The 26,099-nt window shown below is 52.4% G+C and overlaps 1 protein-coding gene and 2 long non-coding RNA genes across 3 annotated transcripts; all 3 read right to left on the bottom strand.

Annotated features, from left to right (window-relative positions):
- Positions 1–2,694: 2,694 nt before the first annotated feature.
- Positions 2,695–3,567, bottom strand: LOC135280228 (uncharacterized). The gene is made up of 3 exons (XR_010347248.1): positions 3,440–3,567; positions 3,254–3,352; positions 2,695–2,809 (listed from the first exon to the last, which is right to left on the bottom strand). It is a non-coding gene; the product is annotated as an uncharacterized LOC135280228 (long non-coding RNA).
- A 2,044-nt stretch (positions 3,568–5,611) lies between these two features.
- LOC135280075 (uncharacterized) lies at positions 5,612–6,824 on the bottom strand. Its single transcript, XR_010347146.1, has 4 exons — positions 6,722–6,824; positions 6,164–6,277; positions 5,774–5,845; positions 5,612–5,685 (listed from the first exon to the last, which is right to left on the bottom strand). It is a non-coding gene; the product is annotated as an uncharacterized LOC135280075 (long non-coding RNA).
- Positions 6,825–7,333: 509 nt separating this feature from the next.
- LOC135280391 (uncharacterized) lies at positions 7,334–14,718 on the bottom strand. The gene is made up of 9 exons (XM_064388232.1): positions 14,651–14,718; positions 14,491–14,562; positions 14,302–14,403; positions 13,757–13,873; positions 8,710–8,781; positions 8,550–8,621; positions 8,361–8,450; positions 7,805–7,903; positions 7,334–7,389 (listed from the first exon to the last, which is right to left on the bottom strand). The coding sequence occupies exons 1-9, from the start codon at positions 14,685–14,687 to the stop codon at positions 7,334–7,336; spliced, it is 717 nt and encodes a 238-aa protein (XP_064244302.1). The 5' UTR covers positions 14,688–14,718.
- Positions 14,719–26,099: the final 11,381 nt, after the last annotated feature.

The following is a 26,099-nucleotide window of genomic DNA, read 5'->3' as shown; positions in this document are numbered from 1 at the left end:
CTCCTCACCCTAACCTGAAAGGATGTCAGCTAGAAAGAGGACCTGGAATGTTAGACCAAAAAAGCGGAATTCCCACTACTCCCGTGAGGACGGAAGCCCCAGCTCTGCCTGCATACCAGCGGGCACAGCTGCATCCTCCTCCTCCTCCGTTCCACTCCTGGGAGCAGCGGGGGTGCGAGCGACCTGTCGTTTCCCACAACCTGAGCTGAATTTTTTTAATAAAGGCATTAAAAAGGAGAAAGATCTCCTGCCCTATTTATGACACTGGTATTGTCCTTCATAGCAAGAAGCTTCAGAAACTTGCATTTTCCTATGCCCTTTGTACCATGGCAGAGGTTTCTTAAGTAAAAGGTTAAAATTCAACACATAATTCTACAATTTAAAATTTAAATGCTTAGTCCATAACCAGGAGGGGCATTGTTTCTTCCTTATCTCCTGTTAATGGGCCCATCAATGTCTTGCCACATGACTCAGAGATAACTCCCTCCCAGAGCCATTTCTGTTTAATGGCTAATCAAGGACCCACAGCATGAGGCAGAATGATATCAGCCCACTGTGAGATGCTCTGCCCATGGGGGAGGAGCTAAGCATCCCCAGCTGGATATAATCTGGGATTTGGGACACAACAAGCAGTCTTTCCACTGGATTCCCAGAGGAACCGCCACCCTTACCCACTGCTTTTCCAGAGGATGAGAGCTACCAGATTATTTCTACAGGATCACCACTTTAACAAGTCCATTTCATCTGGACTGCTACCACCACCCTAACTAGCAGGGTGTCAGGCTCTATTCTGAGCCTGTCAGTGGTTTTTCTTTTGTATTATTGCATGTATTTTGGTTTTTTTCCCCTTTTCCTAATAAATTGTATTTCTGACTTGGAGTCTCTCACTGGTTTTGCTTTCAAACCACAACACAGATCCTTCTCTTTATTTCAACAGAAGAATGGGTCATTGCCTACCCTGCAACTGTGGGGGGGGGGAGGGTGGGGTGCGGTGGGGTGCGGTGGGGTGTCACCTTCAGTGTTCCTTAGAGGGCAAGGCCAGGGGGCTCAGGGGCAGAGGAAGGGATGTGTTGGTCTCCGGAGAGGCTGGAAGGTGCTGGGCTGGTCCTCGGATCTCTAGAGGAACTCGGCTGGCTGGGATGTGACAGACAAAGATAAAAAAAGGGATGAAGGCAGCTTGGGGAGGCCCATGGGGAGAGCAGGTGGCAGTGGGATCTACAGGGCAATAAGAGGTTTCCTCGTAGACAGTTGTTCTGTGGTCCTCTTCACAGAACACTTGAGAGGGCTGTCCAGGCCGTTCCTGCTGCTGGAGGAGCTGCTCACACTGTCTGGCTGTGAGGTGCAGCCACCGTCTTCCAACTCCTGTCCCGAGGTGCTCCTGTGGAGAGAGGAGGTGGCTGAGGCCCCAGCTGCCAGTGGCACACAGGGACCCTCGTGCACAGCAGGGCCCAGAGCTGGCAAGGCTCCCCAGCACGGCTGGAGCTGCTGGCACAGATGGGCCCAGCTGGACAGCTGCCCCTCAAGGCCCCGGCCAGCAGGGACGGCTCTGGGCAGGGTCCCTGGCCAGGAGCGGGCCCCAGAGCGCCTCTGCCTTTCAAGGGCAACCTCGGCCCTGCTCTTTCTCCTCCCCACCTCCCTCTGCCTCGTGCCCCTGGGGCTGCTCTTGGCCAGGCAGCCTCAGTGGGAGCCAGCACTGGCTGCAGCCCCAGCGGGGCCCCCAGGACAAGGCCCAGCAATTGAGAGGCCAATGGAAGCACTGGGCAGCAGCAGAACCCTCAGCAGATTTATTTGGACAATCATGGACAGGCCACAACTCCACTGCAGCCTCAATGGGAATGTTCCCTGTCCACATTAGACTTTCAAAAGAAGCTGTTTGAGGGGGAGAGCTACAAAACACTCACTGTTTTCTCTTCCAGGAATACCCAATTCCAAAGCAGCACAACATGAAGACAAGCTCCCAAGAAAGCACACCTGCCAGTAACCCTAGCCAGCAGCCTGTTCCCTGACAGAAACTCCTTCCGAGGCCATCCTGGGCATTGGGAACAGGTCTTGTGGTGCCGGCTGCATCTGTGGGAGCGATGGGGAGCGTGAGCCCGTGCTGTGCTGCACTGCTGAGCTGGCAGCATGGTGGATACGGGCAGGACGTCCTCTGTTTCCCCCAGAGCTGTGGCCTGCAGGCACCTTGCCGCCCCTGGGAACAGGCTGTGCCAGCCAACAAAGCCCAGCAGGCCGGGAGGAGAGCCCGGGGGCAGCGCAGCTGCTTGGGCAGTGGCTGCTGCCAGGGACATGGGCCAAAGCCATCCCTGAGCAGCCACTGCCAGCCCTGGCCCTCCCTGCCCTGTGACAGCTGCCCCAGCCCCAGGAGACAGGCTCAGGCCCTGTCAGGACCCAGCGCAGCCCCTGCCCAGTCGGGAGCCAGGGCTGGCTCTGGCCCTGGACTGGCGGCAGGGCTCCCGCTCGGGGCTGCTCCTGTGCCTTGGGCCTCTGGGCACTCAGGGCCAGCTCCGCAGCAGCTGCAGCGCGAGGGATCTTGCTGCACCAGTCCCGTTTCCCCGGGGCTCTGAACCAGCTCCAGAGGCCTGGAAGCCTAGGCGCCTCCAGCTTTGGCTGCTGCTGGGCCGGGCAAGGGTAGGCCCTGGGGGAAGAGCTGCTGCCACACAGCCCCGGCCAGGGCTGAGCCCGGCACAGCAATTACCTGCTGTGCCTGTGCCCGTGTCTGGCATTGCCTTCCTTCCTGCAGCTGGGGCTGCCAATGAGCCACTGCTTCTCCCAGGGTGTTCCTCCTCCTGAAGAGCCTTTTGGTCCATCACTTGAAAAAGGAAAAAAGGGACAACTGGATCAAATGGAAACATTCCCCATTGGGGAGCTGGCATCTTCATGAGGCAATGCTTGTCAAAGTCACAGGTAAAGATCAGGAAAATGCCCAGGTAATTGGGGCTGGACCAGTGCACTCCCTTGTGCAAACAGCTGCACCTCCTGATCTTCTCAGAGACTGGGAAGGGGCAGGGGATCTCAGGCCCATGGTACAGTTGGGGCATCCTATCAGCTGATGCCAAATGCCTTCCTGCAGAGGCTGGGGAGGAATTGCAGCCAGGCCAGGCTGGGAAACAGCCCTGCAGGGTGTCAAAGCAGCAGCAGGGCAGCGAGGCTGCCATGGATCACTTCCAACTGTGCCGGGCACGGCGTGTCCAGATGTGCAGCCAAAGCCCCTGGCTGCTGAGACCCAGGGGAAGCATGAGGGAAATGCACCCACCTTGTCCTCCGGGTGCTTCCTTCTGTGTTTGTCTCAGGAATTCATCTGAGTCATGAGACTTTTTAGCTGCAGTGTCTTGGGTCTTTCCTTTTGGAGGACCTTAAGAGAAAGTAGTTCCATTTCCCAGGAATGGATCCCACAAAAGCAGGGCTCAGCCTGTGGGGTCAGCAGGGACACACTACTCACCCCTGTGATGGGAGCTGGGTTGGGGCCAAGCATCCAGCCCTGGAGCTGGAGAAGTCCTCCCCACAGACACACCTGTAACTCAACAGCCACAGAAGCTTCTGCCATCTCTGCTGATCTGCATGGGCACCACTGAGCCGCAGGAGCGGTGAGGGGATGGTGCAGGGCGAGGGCACACATGTGCATGGTTCTGTGCTGGCACCTGCAGCGATGCCTCCCTGGCCCAGCTTTGGGCTCTGAGCTGGCAGCTCTCCCAGGGGAAAGGCCTTGACCTACCCTCAGCATCTCCCAGAGCCTCAGTCCTGGATCTGGGGCCTTCACCGGTAGGTTCAGCTGCAAAGAAAGGCAGGACAGAAGAGCTCCTGTGGCACTGCAGGAGATCCTCAGGCTGCAGGCAAGGCGCAGCCACGGGGCACAGCCCTGGACCCGGCCCCTTCCCTCTCTGCTCTTCTCCCTGGCTGCACAGAGCACATGGAAGGACACACTGGCATTTCACACAGGAGGAAGACTGAAAGCTAAATGCTCCTTCCTCTCACTGACAGCGATCCTGTGGGACCTCTCAGGGCGCCAGAAGGGAGCAGGGCAAGATTTTCAGAATCCTTCAGCCCTTACAAAATGTTAAGGGAAATGGTTTATGAGTGAGCTCTTGTCACATTGATCCTGATTATTCTGTCAAGAAAGGCACATGGACAAATAGCTTCCAGAATCCTCTAGGAATTTCAAGCCATTTTCCAGCAGGGCTTACAAAAAACCCATGTCACGATTCCAGACTAGAAGGGAGCAGAGATCAGAATGATATCTAGGGCATTCTGGGATCCCCTTCTGCCACAGGGAAATGGGCACTGCCAGGGGTTCGGGTAAGGCCATGGGAGCCAGAGGTGAATAGACATGGCCAAAGCTGCAAAGGGGCCTAGGGAGCTCTGGGCTGCCTCCTGGTCACTCTCCACACTCTTTCCCTGCCCTCAGCAACATCCCTGGGAGGGGTGGCGGGAGCAGCGCATGGCCCCGTGCCTCTCTCCTTCACATACAAAAGAAATACTCACAAAAGCCCTGGGGAAAACTGCAGCAGGCAGTGCCACAGATGTCGCTGCCTCCCTCTGTCCCTCCTGCCCTCCTTCTTCGGCGACACCTCCCACAGCCCAAGGGCAAACAGCCAGGCCCTCTCAGGACACACTGGAGCCTTGCTCTCCCCCTCTGTCCTTTCCCTACCGTGGGCACCCCGTGCAGTCGCTGCCAGGTTTCAGGACATGTCTCCCATGGAGGGACCCCAGCAGGACTGCTCAGTACCCGAGTGCCCTGAGCCTGCTTGGGATAATTCCCCTGGGCTGTGCCGCTCTAGTCCAGGCTGTGCCCGCACTGCCAAGCAGTAGAGAGGGCAGCTCAAGCCTCAGCAGGGCTCAGGCCCAGAGGCACAGCAATTACCTCCTGTGCCTGTGCCTGGCATCGCCTCCCTTCCTGCAGCAGAGGCTGGCATGGAACCACTGCTTCCTCTGGGGAGTGCTTCCATCTGCACAGGCTTTCCTTTCATTTCTGGAGAATGGAAAAGAGACAGCTGGATAAGATGGAAACATTCCTGACTGGGAATGGGGAAGGTGACAATTTCAGGAGGCATCACTTGTGAAAGGAATGGATGAGGACCAGAAAACAACCAGGATTTTCGGACAACCCAAGGCTGCTTCCTTCCGCAAACAGCCCCAACATCTGATCTGCCTGGACAGAAGGAAATTGCAGGGGATCTGAGGGTGGGCATGGAGTGTGGTGCAATTAGGGCTGCCTGTCAGCTGATGCCAAATGCCTTCCTGCAGAGGCTGGACAGAAGCTGCCGCCAGGCCAGGCTGGGAAACAGCCCTGCAGGGCGTGAAAGCAGCAGCGGGGCAGCGAGGCTGCCATGGATCCCTTCCTGCTGTGCTGGGCACGCCATGTCCAGATGTGCAGCCAAAGCCCCCGGCTCCTGTGTGCCAGGGGAAGCATGAGGCAAATGCACCCACCTTGTCCTCCCTGCAGCACTTCCTTCATCATTTGCCACATAATTTCTAATGGATTCTGGAATTTCTTGCCTGCCATGTCTTTGATCTCTGCTGGTGGAGGACCTTAAGAGAAAGTAGTTCCATTTCCCAGCAACGGATCCCACAAAAGCAGGGCTCAGCCTGAGGGGTCAGCAGGGACCCACTACTCACCCCTGCCATGGGAGCTGGGCTTTTGTGCAGCATCCAAGGTAGGAGTTGGTGAAGTCGTCCCTGCAGACACGCCTGGAACACAACAGCCACAGAAGCTTCTGTCACCTGCTTCTTACCAGTCAGTCAAACATTACGCCTTGGTGGGACAGTGAGAAAATACCTGCAGAATGCTGAGACGGCTTCACAACTTCAGAGCGCCAGGCTAATGGAGAATCCTTCCCAGCATCCCAGTCTGGAAGCAAACCAAGATGAGAACTGTTACCATTGTTTGCTAGTGCTGGCTCTGGCCCTGGGCTGGCGGCAGGGCTCCCGCTCGGGGCTGCTCCTGTGCCTTGGGCCTCTGGGCACTCAGGGCCAGCTCCGCAGCAGCTGCAGCGCGAGGGACGTTGCTGCACCAGTCCCGTTTCCCCGGGGCTCTGAACCAGCTCCAGAGGCCTGGAAGCCGAGGCACCTCCAGCTTTGGCTACTGCTGGGCCGGGCAAGGGTAGGCCCAGGGGAAGAGCTGCTGCCACACAGCCCCGGCCAGGGCTGAGCCCGGCACAGCAATTACCTGCTGTGCCTGTGCCCGTGTCTGGCATTGCCTTCCTTCCTGCAGCTGGGGCTGCCAATGAGCCACTGCTTCTCCCTGGGTGTTCCTCCTCCTGAAGAGCCTTTTGATCCATCACTTGAAAAAGGAAAAATGGGACAACTGGATCAAATGGAAACATTCCCCACTGGGGAGGTGGCATCTTCATGAGGCAATGCTTGTCAAAGTCACAGGTAAAGATCAGGAAAATGCCCAGGTAATTGGGGCTGGACCAGTGCACTCCCTTGTGCAAACAGCTACACCGCCTGATCTTCTCAGAGACTGGGAAATGGCAGGGGATCTCAGGCCCATGGTGCATTTTGGGCTGCCTGTCAGCTGATGCCAAATGACTTCCTGCAGAGGTTGGGGAGGAATTGCAGCCAGGCCAGGCTGGGATACAGCCCTGCAGGGCATGAAAGCAGCAGCGGGGCAGCGAGGCTGCCATGGATCCCTTCCTGCTGTGCCGGGCATGGCGTGTCCAGATGTGCAGCCAAAGCCCCCGGCTGCTGAGATCCAGGGGAAGCATGAGGGAAATGCACCCACCTTGTCTTGTCTGCAGGAGTTCCTTCAGCATTTGCCACAAAATATCAAATGGGTTCTGGAATTTCCTGTCTGCCATATCTTTGGTCTCTTCCGGTCGAGGACCTTAAGAGAAAGTAGTTCCATTTCCCAGGACTGGATCCCACAAAAGCAGGGCTCAGCCTGTGGGGTTAGCAGGACACACTACTCACCCCTGTGATGGGAGCTGGGCTTGAGTGCAGCATCCAAGTTAGGAGCTGGAGAAGTCCTCCCTGTAGACACATCTGTAACACAACAGCCACAGCAGCTTCTGTCACCTGGTTCCTGCCCGCTTGTCTACAATTCTTCCTTGGTGGCACACTGAGAACATACCTGCAGGAGGCTCCAAGGGCTTCAAAACTTTATTCATCCAAGCTAATGGAGAAGCCTTCCCAGCAACCTCATCTAGAACGGAGCACGAACGAGAACACTTTCCAGGGTGTGCTGGGATCCCCTAATGCCACAGGGAACTGGGCACAGCAAGGGGGTCGGGTAATGCCGTGGGAGCCATATGGGAATGGACATGGCCAAAGCCGCACAGGGGCCTGGGGAGATCTGGGCTGGCTCCTGGTCACTCTCCACACTCTTTCCCTGCTCTCAGCAACATCCCTGGGAGGGGTAGCTGGAGCAGTGCAGCTGCTGTGGTTCTCTCCCTCAGACACGGAGGAAATACTCCGTAAAGCACGGGGGAAACTGCAGCAGGCAGTGCCACAGTTATCTCTGCCACCCTCCCTCTGTACCTCCTGCCCTCCTTCTTCGGCGACACCTCCCACAGCCCAAGGGCAAACAGCCAGGCCCTCTCAGGACACACTGGAGCCTTGCTCTCCCCCTCTGTCCTTTCCCCACTGTGGGCACCCCGTGCAGTCGCTGCCAGGTTTCAGGACATGTCTCCCATGGAGGGACCCCAGCAGGACTGCTCAGTACCCGAGTGCCCTGAGCCTGCTTGGGATAATTCCCCTGGGCTGTGCCGCTCTAGTCCAGGCTGTGCCCGCACTGCCAAGCAGTAGAGAGGGCAGCTCAAGCCTCAGCAGGGTTCAGGCCCAGAGGCACAGCAATTACCTCCTATGCCTGTGCCTGGCATGGCCTCCCTTCCTGCAGCAGAGGCTGGCATGGAGCCAGTGCTTCCTCCGGGAAATGCTTCCTTCCGTACAGGCTTTCCTTTCATTTCTGGAGAATGGAAAAGAGACAGCTGGATAAGATGGAAACATTCCTGACTGGGAATGGGGAATGTGACAACTTTAGGAAGCCTCACTTGTCAAAGGAATGCATAAGGATCTGAAAACACCCAGGATTTTGGGACAACCCAAGGCTGGTTCCTTCCCCAAACAGCCCCAACATCTGATTTGCCTGAACACGGGAAATGGCAGGGGATCTGAAGGTGGGCATGGCCCGTAGTCCAATTGGGGTTGCCTGTCAGCTGATGCCAAATGCCTTCCTGCAGAGGCTGGACAGAAGCTGCAGCCAGGCCAGGCTGGGAAACAGCCCTGCAGGGCGTGAAAGCAGCAGCGGGGCAGCGAGGCTGCCATGGATCCCTTCCTGCTGTGCTGGGCACGCCATGTCCAGATGTGCAGCCAAAGCCCCCGGCTCCTGTGTGCCAGGGGAAGCATGAGGCAAATGCACCCACCTTGTCCTCCCTGCAGCACTTCCTTCATCATTTGCCACATGACTTCTAATGGGTCGTGGAATTTCATGCCTGTCATGTCTTTGGTCTCTCCTGTCGGAGGACATTAAGAAAAAGTAGTTCTATTTCCCAGGAATGGACACCACAAAAGCAGGGCTCAGCCTGTGGGGTCAGCCGGGACACACTACTCACCCCTGCCATGGGAGTTGGGCTTTTGTGCAGCATCCAAGGTAGGAGTTGGTGAAGTCGCCCCTGCAGAAACATCTGTAACACAACAGCCACAGAAGCTTCTGTCACCTGCTTCTTACCAGACAGCCAAACATTACGCCTTGGTGGGACAGTGAGAACATACCTGCAGAATGCTCGGAGGGCTTCACAACTTCAGAGCGCCAGGCTAATGGAGAATCCTTCCCAGCATCCCTGTCTGGAAGCAAACCAAGATGAGAACTGTTTCCATTGTGTGCTAGGGCTGGCTCTGGCCCTGGGCTGGCGGCAGGGCTCCCGCTTGGGGCTGCTCCTGTGCCTTGGGCCTCTGGGCACTCAGGGCCAGCTCCGCAGCAGCTGCAGCGCGAGGGACGTTGCTGCACCAGTCCCGTTTCCCTGGGGCTCTGAACAAGACCCAGAGGCCTGGAAGCCGAGGTGCCTCCAGCTTTGGCTGCTGCTGGGCCAACACCCCAGGTGGGAAATTTCACCGAGAGCCTTTGCAGCTGCGTACCAAGGTAGAAAAATGGATGCAGAGACTCTTTTGGATTCGCTCCAATCGTAAATTTTGTCATCGCAATTTGGGTCGAATTGACTGTAAGATCTCTTTTTGCGTGCCAATCCTTCTTGCTTCTGCCAATTTATAATTTGTGATGTGTTTGGGGTGAGGACAGTCAGCTCTTCAAGGCTGCAGGGACCTCCTTTGATCTTTGATGGGATCCCTGCCCACACTCTGTCGCCACAGATAAGAAACACGCCTCTCGTTGACACTCTGGGAACATCACTGGAATCGGTGTGCTAGAGGTATAGTTGCACCATGTGGCTGAATTATACTTTCTGCTATTAGGTGTTACATTTTTCTGAGTTACTGTGCCTGAGACTGCAGAATCATGCCAAATGGGTGTGTTCTGTAGATAGAAAAGCCTAACACAGTATGTAGCTGGAGCAGAGCCCAAGAGATCTAACTCCAGAGGCTCTTGTGTGGCATGTGGTAAAATCTTTGTCCAGGTGTCCCAGGTATCAACCGGATTTCGTTTCTTCCCCGCATATGGATAATCTTTTTGTGACAGAGGCATTCCCACCAGGCACATAGATAGAGGACTGTCCACGCTGCCCATTGACAAGCAGATCTTATCTTGTTTCAGAGTTTTCGCCAGAGTCAGCCATACATCTTCTGTCAGTTGTTGCACCATCCACCCTTCTGCTGTCCACGGATGGAGTAGAATGGGGATTGCAGTGAAAAGCACTCGTTTGAATTTCATTCTTTCCAGGGTGGCCTTCCAGGGTGATTTTGCTGTAGCAAATAGCAAGAGAAACATACAACATTAAATTTCTGTACACTCTTTTCAGTCACTCTCCTCACCCTCCCCCTTTTCTAATAACAGTTTGACACAAGCAGGAAAGAGATGTGTGGGCACAAGTGGGATGGTTTGGGGGAAAGGTATGTGGGAAAAGGGATAGGGATAGTTGGGGAGGAAAGGAGGGGCTCTGCAGCAAGGTATGACAGGGGAAAATATTTTTTTGTGATGAGAGTTCATGCTACAATGTTGGGAATTCTGGTCTTCTTCTTCCGACGCTTCCCAGCGACTGCATCTGGCTGATCAGATGCATCTTGGCTTTTCCTGGGCGGGTCGGCAGGCTGATCTGCATCCTGTTAGGGTTTGACAAAATGGCCTGGAATCCACTTCGGCCCTGTTTCTGTTGAAACACACATGTACCCTCGGCCCCAGGTTATTAGTGGAAAAGGACCTTTAATTTGGTGGGACTCAGGGTCTCTGATGAGCACAGGTGGGCGTTCTTTGAGATGGGCAAATGTGTTGTTATGCAAATGCCAAAGGATTGGAGGCTTTGGCTCTTTTGAATGGCAGTTTAGAAAACTGAGCACATATAGCGCTTTGCAGAGTCTCTCTTGAGGTGGCATTAAAAGGGCAGAATCTTTTTGTAAATCTAGTAGTTTCTTAATTTCTTTGTGTGTGCGTTCTATTATTGATTGTCCCTCAGGGTTGCGAGGAATGCCGGTGTGATGGGGATTTCCCCAAGCTGAGAGAAATTTTGAAATGGTTTGGAGGTGTAACTTGGTCCATTATCTGTCTTAATCTCTTTTGGAACTCCTAGGCAAAGGCCCTGTAAAAGTGCTTGGTGACATCTTTGGCTTTCTCTCCTGCATGCAGAGATGCAAAGATTGCGCCAGAACACGTATCTATAGATACGTGAATATATTTTAATTTCCCAAAAGGTGGGTAATGAGTAATGTCTGACTGCCACAGGTCAAGAGCATTCAGTCCCCTAGGATTGACACCTGTTGTTACTGTTGGAAGGGCATGGGATTGGCAATTTGGACATGTGGCTACAATGGCACGGGCTTGTTCTTGTGACAATTTCAACTGACGTGCCAGGACTGGCGCATTTTGGTTGTAAAACATGTGGCTCAATTGTGCTTGTTTAAAAATGTCAGGTAAAGTTGGTGAAGTAATTGTGGTGGTGACTGTCATTGCCAATGCATCTGCCCCCTGGTTCCCTTCAGTAAGGAAGCCAGGCATGTCAGTGTGGGATCTTACATGTAGAATATAATAGGGTTGCTCTCGATGAGAGATGAGCCAGATGAATTCTGAAAGCAAGGAAAACAGCTGTTTGTTTTGCACGTCTTTGAGCAGAGCATGCTCTGCTCAATCAGCTATCCCGGCAACATAAGATGAATCAGTCACTAAGTTAAATGGTTGCTGGAATTTCCCGAAGGCCCCTCTACGCTTACCAGATGAGGACTTCTCATGGAATTGACAGCTCCATCAACACCGGATATTGTGCCACAAGGGGACACCAGCGCCCAGTCGCGGGGCCACTTTGCTCTGTGGAGGATAGTAACGTCTTCTCCTGTGTCAGCCATGAGATGAAGTTCAATGGATTTCCCATGTTTGGAAATACAAGAATCAATCAGGGGTTTGTCTTTACAATTCTAGTGACATGCAAACACATCAAAATTTGAATCAGGGTCAACCTCTGAATCCTGGCCGGTTAAAATTAACATTTGTGCAAAAGGTGAGAATTTGAACAGTGTAAATGGTGGATTGTAACAAACAACTGCCACAGTAATTTCATTGCCTGGATTTACAGTCACAATTTCTGGTAATATACTTATCTGATCTGGAGTGTGTTCACTGTCCCCAAACAGCAGGACTGTAGTTGGTTGATCGTGGAAAGGGGGCTCCAGGTACCCAGCTGGAACTCAAACTAGATCTTCGTCGGGGAAAAGCAGATGGACACAACTTACTAACACTTGTCGGAGGCTTTGGGGAATGTTCCGGGTTCTGCAGAACAATCGGAGTCCGTCCTCATGACTGTGGTCCTCTGTGAGGAGCCTGTTGGGGTGGGGACTCCTGGATGGCTGGCAGCTGAGGCGGGCTTTGCAGGCAAGGCCGGTAATTTGCTGTTGTCGCGCGGCGTGGCCCCGCGCTCCATCAAGCGTTTCCCTGGATCGGCTGATAATATTGCTGCTGAAAGTTGTATGTGGGCCGATAGGGCTGTTGGAAAGGAGGAGGCCTAGGAGGTGGAACATAGTTAATAAATTGCCCAACAGGAATGTGAGGACAGTCTTTCTGGAAATGTCCAAGTTGGGCACAGTAAAAGCAACGGACATTGCTAATGTTTGTCATGGCTTCCCCGACTCCCTTGCTCACTGCAAAAGACACCAGGGCCAGCACCTTTGGGGACAGAGGCTCCTGTTCAGGATGGTGGCAATATGACCCTAGCAACAAGCTAATAATGCAGCTGTGGCAGGGATGTTGGACATGGCTTGGGGATGGCTGATGAGAGGCGCAGGTACAGGTACAGGTCTCCCTGATGGAACTCTTTGGCCGGTTTTGTGAAGCTGCAGAGACGCTCCTGTGGAGAGAGGAGGTGGCTGAGGCCCCAGCTGCCAGTGGCACACAGGGACCCTCGTGCACAGCAGGGCCCAGAGCTGGCAAGGCTCCCCAGCACGGCTGGAGCTGCTGGCACAGCTGGGCCCAGCTGGACAGCTGCCCCTCAAGGCCCCGGCCAGCAGGGCACGGCTCTGGGCAGGGTCCCTGGCCAGGAGCGAGCCCCAGAGCGCCTCTGCCTTTCAAGGGCAACCTCGGCCCTGCTCTTTCTCCTCCCCACCTTGCTCTGCCTCTGCCCCGTGCCCCTGGGGCTGCTCTTGGCCAGGCAGCCTCAGTGGGAGCCAGCACTGGCTGCAGCCCCAGCAGGGCCCCAGGACAAGGCCCAGCAATTGAGAGGCCAACGAATGAACTCGGCAGCAGCAGAACCCTCAGCAGAGTTATTTGGAGAACCATGGACTGACAACAACTCGACCCCAGGCTCTCTGGGAATGTTTCCTCTCTGCATAAGGTTTTCATAAGAACCTATTCCTGGGAAAGGTGAAGAAAACACCATTTTCTCGTCCAGTAACTCCAAATTCGGACACAGCATAAAATAATGATAATCTCCGAAAGAAGCAGGCCTGCCATTAACCTTGGCCAGCAGCCTGCTCCATGACAGAAACCCCTTCCGAGGCCATCCTGGGCATTGGGAACAGGTCTTGTGGTGCCGGCTGCATCTGTGGGAGCGATGGGGAGCGTGATCTCGTCCTGTGCTGCACTGCTGAGCTGGCAGCACAGTGGATACGGGCAGGACGGTCTCTGTTTCCCCCAGAGCTGGGGCCTGCAGGCACCTTGCCGGCCCTTGGCACAGGCTGTGCCAGCCAACAAAGCCCAGCAGGCCGGGAGGAGAGCCCGGGGGCAGCGCAGCTGCTTGGGCAGTGGCTGCTGCCAGGGACACGGGCCAAAGCCATCCCTGAGCAGCCACTGCCACCCCTGGCCCTCCCTGCCCTGTGACAGCTGCCCCAGCCCCAGGAGACAGGCTCAGGCCCTGTCAGGACCCAGCGCAGCCCCTGCCCAGTCGGGAGCCAGGGCTGGCTCTGGCCCTGGACTGGCGGCAGGGCTCCCGCTCGGGGCTGCTCCTGTGCCTTGGGCCTCTGGGCACTCAGGGCCAGCTCCGCAGCAGCTGCAGCGCGAGGGATGTTGCTGCACTAGTCCCGTTTCCCCGGGGCTCTGAACGAGCTCCAGAGGCCAGGAAGCCGAGGCGCCTCCAGCTTTGGCTGCTGCTGGGCCGGGCAAGGGCAGGCCCTGGGGGAAGAGCTGCTGCCACACAGCCCCGGCCAGGGCTGAGCCCGGCACAGCAATTACCTGCTGTGCCTGTGTCCGTGTCTGGCATCGCCTTGCTTCCTGTAGCAGAGGCTGGCACCGAAGATGGAGTGCTTCCTTCAAGAAATGCCAACTTCCACTGAAGCAATATGTCCATCTCTTGACAAAGGAAGGGAGACACCTGTATCAGATGAAGCTGTTCCCAATTGGGTGGTGGCATCAGAGGTAATATTTGTGAAATTTATGGAGCAGGAAAATGGCCAGGTTATGGTGGCATGATGTGAGCACTTCCACCTCCAAACAGCCACCCTTTCCCTAATCTGCAGGGCTGGATATTGTGGGGGATCTCAGGGTGTGTTACAGTTTGGGCTGCCTGTCAGCTGATGCCAAATAACTTCCTACAGAGGCTGGGCAGAAGCTGCCGCCAGGCCAGGCTGGGAAACAGCCCTGCAGGGCGTGAAAGCAGCAGCGGGGCAGCGAGGCTGCCATGGATCCCTTCCCGCTGTGCCGGGCACGGCGTGTCCAGATGTGCAGCCAAAGCCCCCGGCTGCTGAGATCCAGGGGAAGCATGAGGGAAATGCACCCACCTTGTCTTGTCTGCAGGAGTTCCTTCAGCTCTTGCCTCATCTGTTTAGATGGTTCCAGGGATATCTTATCTGTTGTATCTTGGATTTTCCCTGTTGGAGTACCTTAGAGAAAAATATTTCCATTTCCCAGGAATGGACCCCACAAAAGCAGGGCTCAGCCTGTGGGGTCAGCAGGGACACACTACTCACCCCTGTGATGGGAGCTGGGCTTGAGTGCAGCATCCAAGTTAGGAGCTGGAGAAGTCCTCCCTGTAGACACATCTGTAACACAACAGCCACAGCAGCTTCTGTCACCTGGTTCCTGCCCACTTGTCTACAATTCTTCCTTGGTGGCACACTGAGAACATACCTGCAGGAGGCTCCAAGGGCTTCAAAACTTTATTCATCCAAGCTAATGGAGAAGCCTTCCCAGCAACCTCATCTAGAACGGAGCACGAACGAGAACACTTTCCAGGGTGTGCTGGGATCCCCTAATGCCACAGGGAACTGGGCACAGCAAGGGGGTCGGGTAAGGCCATGGGAGCCATATGGGAATGGACATGGCCAAAGCTGCTCAGGGGCCTGGGGAGCTCTGGGCTGGCTCCTGGTCACTCTCCACACTCCTTCCCTGCCCTCAGCAACATCCCTGGGAGGGGTGGCTCGAGCAGCACAGGGCCCTGCGGCACTCTCCCTCACACACAGAAGAAATCCTCCCTAAAACACGGGGGCAAACTGCAGCAGGCAGTGCCACAGCTATCCATCCCTCCCTCCCTCTGTCCCTCCTGCCTTTCTTCTGCTGGGACAGCTCCCAGATCCCAAGGGCAAACAGCCAGGTCCTCTCAGGACACACTGGAGCCTTGTTCTCCCCCTCTGTCCTTTCCCCACCGTGGGCACCCCGTGCAGTCGCTGCCAGGTTTCAGGACATGTCTCCCATGGAGGGACCTCAGCAGGACTGCTCAGTACCCGAGTGCCCTGAGCCTGCTCGGGATAATTCCCCTGAGCTGTGCCGCTCTAGTCCAGGCTGTGCCCGCACTGCCAAGCAGCAGAGAGGGCAGCTCAAGCCTCAGCAGGGCTCAGGCCCAGAGGCACAGCAATTACCTCCTGTGCCTGTGCCTGGCATGGCCTCCAGTCCTACAGCACAGGCTAGCATGGAGCCACTGCTTCTTCTGGGAAATTCTTCCTTCTGCCCTGCCTCTCCATCCACTTCTGGAGAAAGGAAGAGGGGCAGCTGGATCAGGTGGGGCTGTTCCTCACTGGGCCCTGGCATCTTCAGCAGCCAGTACTTGTGAAAGTCATGGTTAAGGATCAGGAATCCACACAATTTTCTGGGTAGACCAGGGCCCATCTTCATCATAACACCCACCCTTAGTGATCATCCTGGAGACTATGAAATTTCAGGGGATCTCAGGCACATGGTGCAGCTTGGGCCGCCTGTCAGCTGATGCCCAATGCCTTCCTGCAGGGGCTGGGAAGAAGATGCAGCCAGGCCAGGCTGGGAAACAGCCCTGCAGGGCGTGAAAGCAGCAGCGGGGCAGCGAGGCTGCCATGGATCCCTTCCTGCTGTGCCGGGCACGGCGTGTCCAGATGTGCAGCCAAAGCCCCTGGCTGCTGAGTACCAGGGGAAGCATGAGGGAAATGCACCCACCACAGCGTCTCTCCAGATCACTCGGCATCTTCTCCATGTGTTTGGATGCCTCCAGGGACTTAGTGTCTCCTCTAGGTTTGTTCTCCATTCTCAGGGGACCTTAAGAGAAATAGTTCCATTTCCCAGGAATGGGTCCCACAAAACCAGTGCTCAGCCTGTGGGGTCAGCACGGACACACTACTCACCCCTGCCATGGGAGCCAGGCTTCTGTGTAGGGATCAGCAAAGGAGCAGGAGAAGAACTCCCTGCAGACACACCTGTAACACAACAGCCACAGAAGCTTCTGCCATCTCTGCTGATCTGCACAGGCACCACTGAGCCGCAGGAGCGGTGAGGGGATGGTGCAGGGTGAGGGCACACACGTGCATGGTTCTGTGCTGGCACCTGCAGCGATGCCTCCCTGGCCCAGCTTTGGGCTCTGAGCTGGCAGCTCTCCCAGGGAGGAAAGTCTTTACCTATCCTCAGCATCTCCCAGAGGCTCAGTAATGGGTATGGGTTGGGAATCCAGATCATCTTCATCAACAGCATCATCTTCATCAAGTTCAGCTGCAAAGAAAGGCAGGACAGAACAGCTCCTGTGACCATGCTGAAGGTTCTCCTTCAGGCCCAAGTGGCAGTGGGTGCACCTGGGTGTTTGCTGCCCTCCAAGGCACTCCCTCAGCTCTGCCTTCCACTCTGGAGCAGGGGCAGGGGGCCCTCGTGCCTGCAGTGGCCCCACACTGGGATGGAATGAGCCCCTTGCAGGGCAGTCGGGGCAGAAAGGACTCCCTGGAGCTGCCAGCAGCTCTAAAGCCAGCCCCGGGCAGGGCCAGGGCTTGGCAGTGGCAGCAGGAGCAGCTCAGGCTCCCTGGGACCGGCAAAGGAGCTGCGAAAAGCTCAGTCCCAGGGCACGGCCCTGGGCCCAGCCCCTTCCCTCTCTGCTCTTCTCCCTGGCTGCACAGAGCACATGGAAGGACACACTGGCATTGCACATGGGAGGAAGGCTGAAAGCTAAATGCACCCTTCTCCCACTGACAGTGATCCTGCGTGATCACTGTTGGGCACAGTAGTAGAAACTTTGAGGCCAGGATTTGCAGAATCCATCAAACTTCAGAGGATCTTAAGGGAAATAACAGAGGAATATTCCTCTGGACAATGATTACACTTGGACAGTGATTACTCTGTTAGGAAAGGGTTGCTGACAACCTACCTTCACCAAGCTCCAAGATCCTTAAACCATGGTTTACCAGCGTTTCCAAATGATGCAAGTCATGATCCCAATCTAGAAAGGAGGACAGATGGGAAGTGTTCCATGGTGTGCTGGGATCCCCTTCTCTAGGGAACTGAACCCTGTGAGGGGGCCAGGTCCTGCTGCGTGCCAGGACTGCCAAGCAGCAGAGAGGGCAGCTGAAGCCTCAGCAGGGGCCAGGCCCAGAGGCACAGCAATTACCTCCTGTGCCTGTGCCTGGCATTGCCTCCCTTCCTGCAGCAGAGGCTGGCACGGAACCACTGCTTCCTCTGGGAAATGTTTCCTTCTGCACAGGCTCTCCTTTAATTTCTGGAGAAAGGAAGAGAGACAGCTGGATCAGATGGAGCTGCTCCCCAGTGGGGAGGTGTAGGAGAGTGCCCCGCTAATGACAGAGTGGCAAAGCTAGCCTTTGTCCCCCAAAAAAGGAAGGAAGCCCAGAAGTTTCCCTCGACAATTAGGTGAAAAGCCACCTCATAAGACCCCAGAGGCTTCACTAAAAACTCTGGGTCACCTAATTGGATAGTAGCCAAAAAGTCCCGCCTGACCCATCAGGTAGAAAAGGGGAGGACAAAAGAACCAAAGGGCTTTTGTGAAGGTGTTTATACCAGTAGCAGACTGCTGTACCTGGATCGGATTTTTCTGTTTGTTATTTTGCCTTTTATTAAACCTTTTTGTTTCTAACACTGCAGCAGAAGCCATCCTGCTCATTATTTGCCTCCAAAGGTAATAGCTGAGCTATCCTTGGGTGTGCTGGGTTCCCTTTTTGAAGGTTTATAACACCTGGCCCCAGAAAAAAGAACCCAGCACGTGGCGCCCAGACAGTATTTCGCCTATTGAGGAAGATGGTCTAGGGATTTTTTGATTACCTCAATCAAAATAGGATATTTTTCCTTGGTATTTGCGTTTTTGGGGGAGGAGGCCTGCACCTGAGTTTTTTGTCCCTTTAAAATAGAAAACCCAGAAGAAAGCATTTGAGATTGAGAGGGAATCTCGAATCAAAGCCTCATACTGCTGAAGATGAGGCTGTAATCGGAGACGGGACTGGAGCAGCACCGCAGCCTCAGAGGACTCTGCCGCTCAGCTCAGCTGATTTGTCATTGTTGTGACCCACGACCTGGAAGGAATTTCATACCAAGAAGGACAACTGGAAAACTCTGGTGAGTGCCACCATGGGAAATCGGTTGTCTTTAGCTGAGCAGGATTTTTTTTCATATTTCAATTATAAGTTAGAAATTCAAGATATTCAGTTTGACAAGAAACAGCTTAAAAAGCTTGTAAAATGGGTCTTAACAGAGTTCCCAAACTCAGACATGTCTCAGAAACTCGATCAAGACTTCTGGGATTCGGTTGGACAGAAATTATACAACATGGAAAAGAATAAGAAGTCCAACTTAAAGCTGCGTCCAATATTCAGGACAGTGTTAAAATTTGTAACAATGGAAAGTGCAAAGCAAGCAAAGAATGCACACAAGCAAGCAAAGATCAGGGACAGGGCAGAATGCAGGCAGCAACAGCAGGACCAGGAGGAGAGGAGAAAGAGGAGTTCTGAGGGGACCCAGAAGCCTTCCCTTATCCCAGTCGAGAACCAGAAACCCCGGAGGAGCGGCCGGGAGGTGGCCAGGCCAGCCGCCCCCTGCCCACCCCACCTTCCCCACCCCCGTCCTGGGAGAGAGGGGAGCAGACCAGCCCTGGCCAGGCTCCTCTGCAAACCACATCTTTCACAATCCCTGCTATACCTAAGTCCTCTGTATTTCCTCTCAAAACCTCGCTTTGGCGCTCAAAATTGGTGAATTTTGGCAGTAAAATCGAAAAAAGCCGAGCCGATTGTGTCCACTCTGAGAACAGTGGAGCACATGGCAGACGCCATGATGGCCCCGGGCCCAGCTCCGCCCTTTGTGGGCGTGGCTCGCCATCCTCCTCGGGCTCCCAGGAGTCCCTGGGTGGCTCCTCCCTGAGCGCCTGCCCATCAGAGCAGGGACACGCCCCTTTTGTGGGCGGAGCCCAGGGAGTGTCCCCACCCCTGCTCCCCGCCCACAGCCCGGGAGGGCACGCCCCCTCCCTGCCGAGCGTGGGAACCGGATGTGAGCCCCGGAAGTGATCCTGTCCAAGATGGCGGCACCCATGTCTGACAACTTACTGGAACAAAAAATAAATTATTCTTATGCTCCACAATGTTATTCCAAATAATCTAAGGAAGAGTTTAACACACAAGCAGTTACAGATACCTGGCGGAGGATAAGAAAGGATGCAGTTCAGGAAGGAGAGTGGGAAATTGCATCAAAGTTGAAAGTTTTTCCTGTGAGGTACACAGCAGGTCCTGCACCGAGAGGGAGCTGGCAGCAGATCAATTTTGCTGAGTTAAAAGAGATTTGCAAAGCCTCTTGTTTGTATGGTAGAGATTCTGCATATTTTAGAAGTCTTTCACAAGCCACCTTTACAGCAAATGTATTTACTCCACACGATTTAAAGCAGCTTTGTACATCCCTGCTGTCCCCAACAGAATTTTCTCTGTGGGAACTGGCATGGAAACGTTTGTTAAACGACCCTTTAAGAGGTTATGCAGGAACTCCAGCCACTGCAAATTTGACTATAGATCAGCTCTCAGGTGGAGGAGCTCATACAGATCCTGAAACACAAGCCTGAACTCTCAATAAACAAGTATTACAGGATATCAAAGAAGCAGCAGAAACAGCTTTGTTACAGGTTCCTGATGGCAACAAACCAGAACTAGATTTCACTGAAATAAAACACAGAATAGATGAGTCTTATATTAAGTTTTTGGACCGTTTGAAAATAGCATTAGAAAAGCAAATTCCAATAGACCGAGCCAGACAAGAGTTATTAAAATGGCTTGCAATTTCTAATGCAAACCCGAGCTGCAAAAAAGTATTAGGTGCATTGCCACAGGATTCTGAGCCCAGCCTGACACATCTCGTGGATGCTTGAACTGCCTGGGCACCCCTGAGCATGCAGCAGCCATGCAGGCAGAGGTGCTGGCCAGTGCCATCACAACAGCTCAGGAAAACACCCCAAAGCAGCAGGAAAAAGCAGCAGAAATGCAAACACAAGCCCTAGCAGAGGCTCTAATAGCATTCAAAGGTGCAATTGAAAACCAACAGACTCCAAGGGACACGTGCCATTCGTGTGGCCAGAGAGGTAATTTCAAAGGGGATGTCCTAGGGCCCGCAGAAGGCCACTGCCCAGAAACAGTGGATGCAGAGGTTTCTGTCCCAATGCTAACAGCTGTCACCCAGCACAGGGCTGTCCATGCCATCTGCTGGGAAACATGCAGCCAGGCACGGGGCAGTGGCTGCCATGACACAGGAACCCTGCTCCAGAGGCAGAGAGCACCACAGGCCACCAAGGTCAGAACTGCAGCACGTCTGTGCAGGACTTCCGACCACAATGTCCCCAGGTACCCGACTGGAGCTGTCCCCAGCCCAGCCAGTGGTGCTAACCAATGCCATTGCTCACACAGTGCCCACAGGACAGCTGGGGCCTGAACCACAACCACATCAGTTCCTTATAGTGGGAGTGAGCAGATCCCATGCAGAAGGTTTTTATGTCATTCCAGCTGTGCAATCTGTCACCTGTTCACAGGAAATTACAGCGTTAGCTTTGTGTCCAGACCCTCCATGTTTTTTACCCAAAGGACTGACCATAGCACAAGCTTTCCTCCTACCAGAGTCCCAGAACAGCACAGCTGTCATGGCCTGGACCAGGCACATCAGCCGTGGGCGGCCTCAGCTCACCTGTGTGCTGCAGCACCTCGGGCAGCCATCACCCTCACTGGCCTGACAGATCCCGGAGCAGACGGCACTCTGACATCGGAATGGCCACAGGACTGGGCCATGGTGCCTGCGCTGCATCAGCTGGCAGCTATTGGTGGTCACTGTGAGAGCTTTTGAAGCTCGCACGCAGTCACATTTGAGGGGCCTGAAGGTCGTGTTGCCACCACAAGACCATTCATTGTAGGAGCTGATATTGTTCTTTGGTGTCGGGACATTTTGTCGCAATGGGGTCTGAGGTTAGAAACTGGATTTTAACAAAAGCTGTTAATGGACATAACACTTTAAAACTGACATGGACATCTAATACACCCATCTGGGTCAGCCAGTGGCCCTTACCCAAAGAGAAACTTGCTGCTCTAGAGCAGTTGGTACAGGAAGAGTTAAACAAAGGTCACTTAACTCCAACTACTAGTCCCTGGAACACTCCAGTTTCAAAAAGCCAAACAGTGGGAAGTGGAGGCTGTTGCAGGATCTCAGAAAAGTTAATGAAGTGATTCAAGAAATGGGTTCTTTATAACCAGGTTTACCCTCTCCTGTTATGATTCCAAAAGATTGGAAGTTATCTGTTATTGATCTAAAAGACTGTTTTTTCAATATTCCTTTGCATCCAGATGATGCACCAAGATTTGCATTTTCCATCCCATCCATAAATCAGCAAGCACCCTTGAAAAGATATCATTGGCTTTCTCTACCAGAAGGAATGAAAAATTCCCCGAGTATATGCCAGTGGTATGTTGCAAAAATACTTTCCTCAGTTCGTGCACAATATCCCAATTCTCTCATATTACATTACATGGATGATATCTTAGTAGCAGCAAAGGACCAAGCATCAATGCAAGAGACAACAGATCAGGTCATCTCAGCAGAGGAGAAAGCAGGACTCGCTGTAGCAAAGGAAAAAATACAGACACTTCCTCCCTGGAAATATTTAGGATACAGGATGACAGAACAAACGGTAACCCCGCAGCCACTCCAGCTAAGGACAAATCCAAAGACATTGAATGAAGTGCAGCAGCTCGTAGGGACTCTGAACTGGCTTCGTCCACTACTAGGCCTTTCAAATCAGGACTTGGCTCCTCTGGCAGATTCGTTAAGAGGAGACACAGCCTTAAACTCACCGCGAGAATTCAACAAAGAAGCTCAAAATGCTTTGGACAAAGTGATGAGAGCCATCCAGTCACGTCAGGCTCATCGGTATAATCCTAACCTGTCTTTTTTGTTTGCAGTTCTAGGAGAGAGTCCACAGCTTCACGGTTTGATATTCCAGTGGGATCTAGAGAAGAAGGACCATCTGATAATCTTAGAGTGGGTTTTCCTATCTCGTCAATTGGGTAAAACTGTAACAACGTGCCCTGAAATTATTTCACAATTGATTATCAAGGATAGATCTTGAATGCTTTCCCTTTCAGGACAAGATTTTGCAGAAATCTTTCTGCCTGTCACATCCATCTATTTAGAATGGTTAATTCAAAATTCAGAAGTCATGCAATTTGCTTTGGAAGATTTTACAGGAAAAATTTCAGTCAATTGTCCCAAACATGAGCTATTAAGTTCATCTTTAAAATTAATTCATAAGCCTTTAAAAAGTCACGCACCCCTCGAGGCAATCACATTTTTTACAGACTGTTCCAGGAAGTCTAAAAGATCTGTGATTGCTTGGCAAAATTCAGAGACAAAAAAATGGGAATCAGATATTGAGGAAGTAGATGGTTCTGCACAGATTACAGAGCAGCAGTTGTACGGGTCTTTTCAAAATTCACATTTCCTTTTAATTTAGTAACGGATTCAATTTACGTTGCAGGTGTGGTGGAAAGAGCAGAAGGATCTCTGCTGAAAGAAGTTTCTGATGATCAGTAATACAGTTTGCTTAAAAAGTTAATCCTACTTCTTTCCATTGGACAAGAGCCTTACTTTGTAATGCACATTCGCTCACATTCTTCTCTTCCAGGGTTTTTAGCAGAAGGCAATGCCATGGCTGATTTGTTAGCCGTGCCAATCCAGCACACACTTCCTAATGTTATTGAACAAGCCAGAATGAGCCATGCTTTCTATCACCAAAATGCCCCTGCTTTAGTAAGAATGTTTAACATCTCTCAGAATCAGGCAAAAGCAATTGTTCAATCATGTCCAGATTGCCAGAAATTAGCTATACCAGCAATAGCAACAGGAGTTAACCCTCGAGGCTTAAATAGCCTGCAGATATGGCAGACAGACATCACTCAATATCAGTCATTTGCAAGGTTCAAACATATACATGTATCAATAGATACCTTCTCAGGAGCAATTTTTGCTTCTGCACATCAAGGAGAAAAAAGTAGAGATGTGATGAAGCATTTCTTACAAGCATTTGCATCCCTAGGTATTCCTCAAGAAGTCAAAACTGACAACGGACCAGCCTACATTTCTAATAAATTGCAGGAGTTTTTCAAAACTTGGGGTATCAAACATACCAGAGGTATTCCACATTCTTCCACAGGCCAATCTATTGTAGAAAGAGTACACAGGTCATTGAAAATGATACTTGAAAGACAAAAAGGAGGGACAGAAGTGCTTTCTACAATAGAGAGGCTGAATAAAGCTGTATATGTTTTTAACTTCTTAAATAATTCTTTTATGGAGCAGGTTCCACCAATTTTCAGACATTTCAGCAATACCAGTCAGGCAAAGCTCAAGGAAAGACTGCCATCTTCATCAAGGATCCAGAGACAGGACAGATTTTGGGACCCCATCTTCTTGTAGCTTGGGGCCGGGGGTTTGCATGCATTTCTACAAACACAGGTCTTCGATGGATCCCTGCAAAGAATGTCAAGCCACAGGTACAGCCGATCCGAGAGCAGCAGATGGCACCAGAAGAAGAATGCACAAACAGCTGAGCCACGGATAGAAGCAAAGACTGTTTTCTAAGTTTGCATTAGTTAAAATTGTTTACAAGAAAGTTTTGCACTGAAAAAGTTCTGTAGTTATTGTTGTGATAAAAAAGTTCTTAAACCTATCTCTATGTAAAAGTCATATCTAGCCAGAAACTTGAAGCCTACCTGGAGAAACACTTCACCAAAGTTAAGATAGAGAATTGGCAACAAAATTTAAAAATTATTGGCATTCTAATCTATACTCCTTTCTCCTCTTTCTCTCTAGATGTATAGTAAAGGGTGAGTTGAAGGAGTGTAGGAGGATGCCCCCAATGAGAGAGGGGCAAGCTAGCCTTTGTCCCCCAAAAAAGGAAGGAAGCCTAGAAGTTTCTCCCAATGGTCAGGTGAAAAGCCACCTTATAGGGCCCCTGAAACGTCACTAAAACCTTGGGGTCAGCTAATTGGATAGAAGCCAAAAGGTCCCGCCTGGGCCATAAGTTAGAAAAAGAAAGAACAAAGAAGCCACGAGGCTATTGTGAACGTGTTTCTACCAGGATCAGACCTCTGTACCTGGATCGGATTTTCTGTTTATTGTTTTACCTTTTATTAAACCTTTTTGTTTCTAACACTGCAGCAGAAGCCATCCTGCTCATTATTTGCCTCAAAGGTAATAGCTAAGCTATCCTTGGGTATATTAGGTTCCCTTTTAAGGGCTCATAAAACCCTGGCCCGACAAAACAAAACCTAATACAGGGTAGGAAATGGCCCATTCTTCTGTTGAAATAAAGAGATGGATCTGTGTTCTGGTTTGAAATCAAAACCAGTGTGAGACTCCAAGTCAGAAATACAATTTATTAGGAAAAGGGAAAAAAACCAAAATACATGCAATAATACAAAAGAAAAACCACTGACAGGCTCAGAATAGAGCCTGACACCCTGCTAGTTAGGGTGGTGGTAGCAGTCCAGATGAAATGGACTTGTGGAAGTGGTGATCCTGTAGAAACAATCTGGTAGCTCTCATCCTCTGGAAAAGCAGTGGGTAAGGGCGGCGGTTCCTCTGGGAATCCAGTGGAAAGACTGCTTGTTGTGTCCCAAATCCCAGATTATATCCAGCTGGGGATGCTTAGCTCCTCCCCCATGGGCAGAGCATCTCACAGTGGGCTGATATCATTCTGCCTCATGCTGTGGGTCCTTGATTAGCCATTAAACAGAAATGGCTCTGGGAGGGAGTTATCTCTGAGTCATGTGGCAAGACATTGATGGGCCCATTAACAGGAGATAAGGAAGAAACAATGCCCCTCCTGGTTTCAGCAGCTCTTGAAGATAGGAATAGAACATAATTTTATATTATAACCTAGGACATAATCTAACCCTTATTCTATTACCATCTATACCCAAACCAATATCCTCTTACTATATATATGTATCTATCTATATATATATGTATAACATAAAATGAAACTTTACACACAATTCTCGCTTCAAATTAGGTTAGATTTCCTTGTGGTACACAACGGCTTTCCCTGTCCTTCTGCATTACCCAGCCAGTGCAACCAGGTCCTTGAGCAAAAATTCCCACAGATGGGTTTGCCCCTGCTTGCGGTGGGATTAATCCAAACAGTCTTTCCTAAAATACCTTTCATGTGTATCACAGGAACTTTGTCTCCATCCCCTGTGTGCAGGGATTCAGACTGGGCAGGATTGATAGGTCCTTGGGTGTTGACCATCCAGATGGCTTTTGCTAAGTTCAGTTCCCAGTTCCTGAAGGTTCCTCCACCAAGTGCCTTCAGAATAATCTTAAGTAGTCCGTTGCATCGTTCAACTTTCCCGGCAGCTGGTGCGTGATAGGGGATATGATATGTCCTTTCAATACCATGTTCTCTGGCCCAGGTGTTGATAAGGCCGTTCTTGAAATGAATTCCATTGTCCGACTCAATTCTCTCAGGGGTGCCTTGTCTCCACAGGATTTGCTTTTCTAGGCCCAAGATGGTGTTCCAGGCAGTAGCATGAGGCACAGGGTAGGTTTCCAACCACTCATGGTCAGCATGTAGCGCTTTCCTTGGCGGGTTTGGGGAAGCGTGGTGAGGTCAGTTTGCCAGGCTTCCCCATACCTGTACTTCAACCATCGCCCACCGTACCACAGAGGCTTCACCCGCTTGGCCTGTTTGATTGCAGCGCAGCTCTCACAGTTGTGGATGACCTGTGAGATGTTGTCCATAGCAAGGCCCACCCCTCGGTCACGGGCCCATCGCTATGTTGCATCTCTTCCCTGGCGAGCAGAGGCACCGTGGGCCCAACAAGAGAGC

Source organism: Passer domesticus, chromosome 13 (genome assembly GCF_036417665.1).
Source record: "Passer domesticus isolate bPasDom1 chromosome 13, bPasDom1.hap1, whole genome shotgun sequence".
Taxonomy (NCBI): Eukaryota; Metazoa; Chordata; class Aves; order Passeriformes; family Passeridae; genus Passer; species Passer domesticus.
This window is presented reverse-complemented; position numbering and strand designations above follow the sequence as displayed.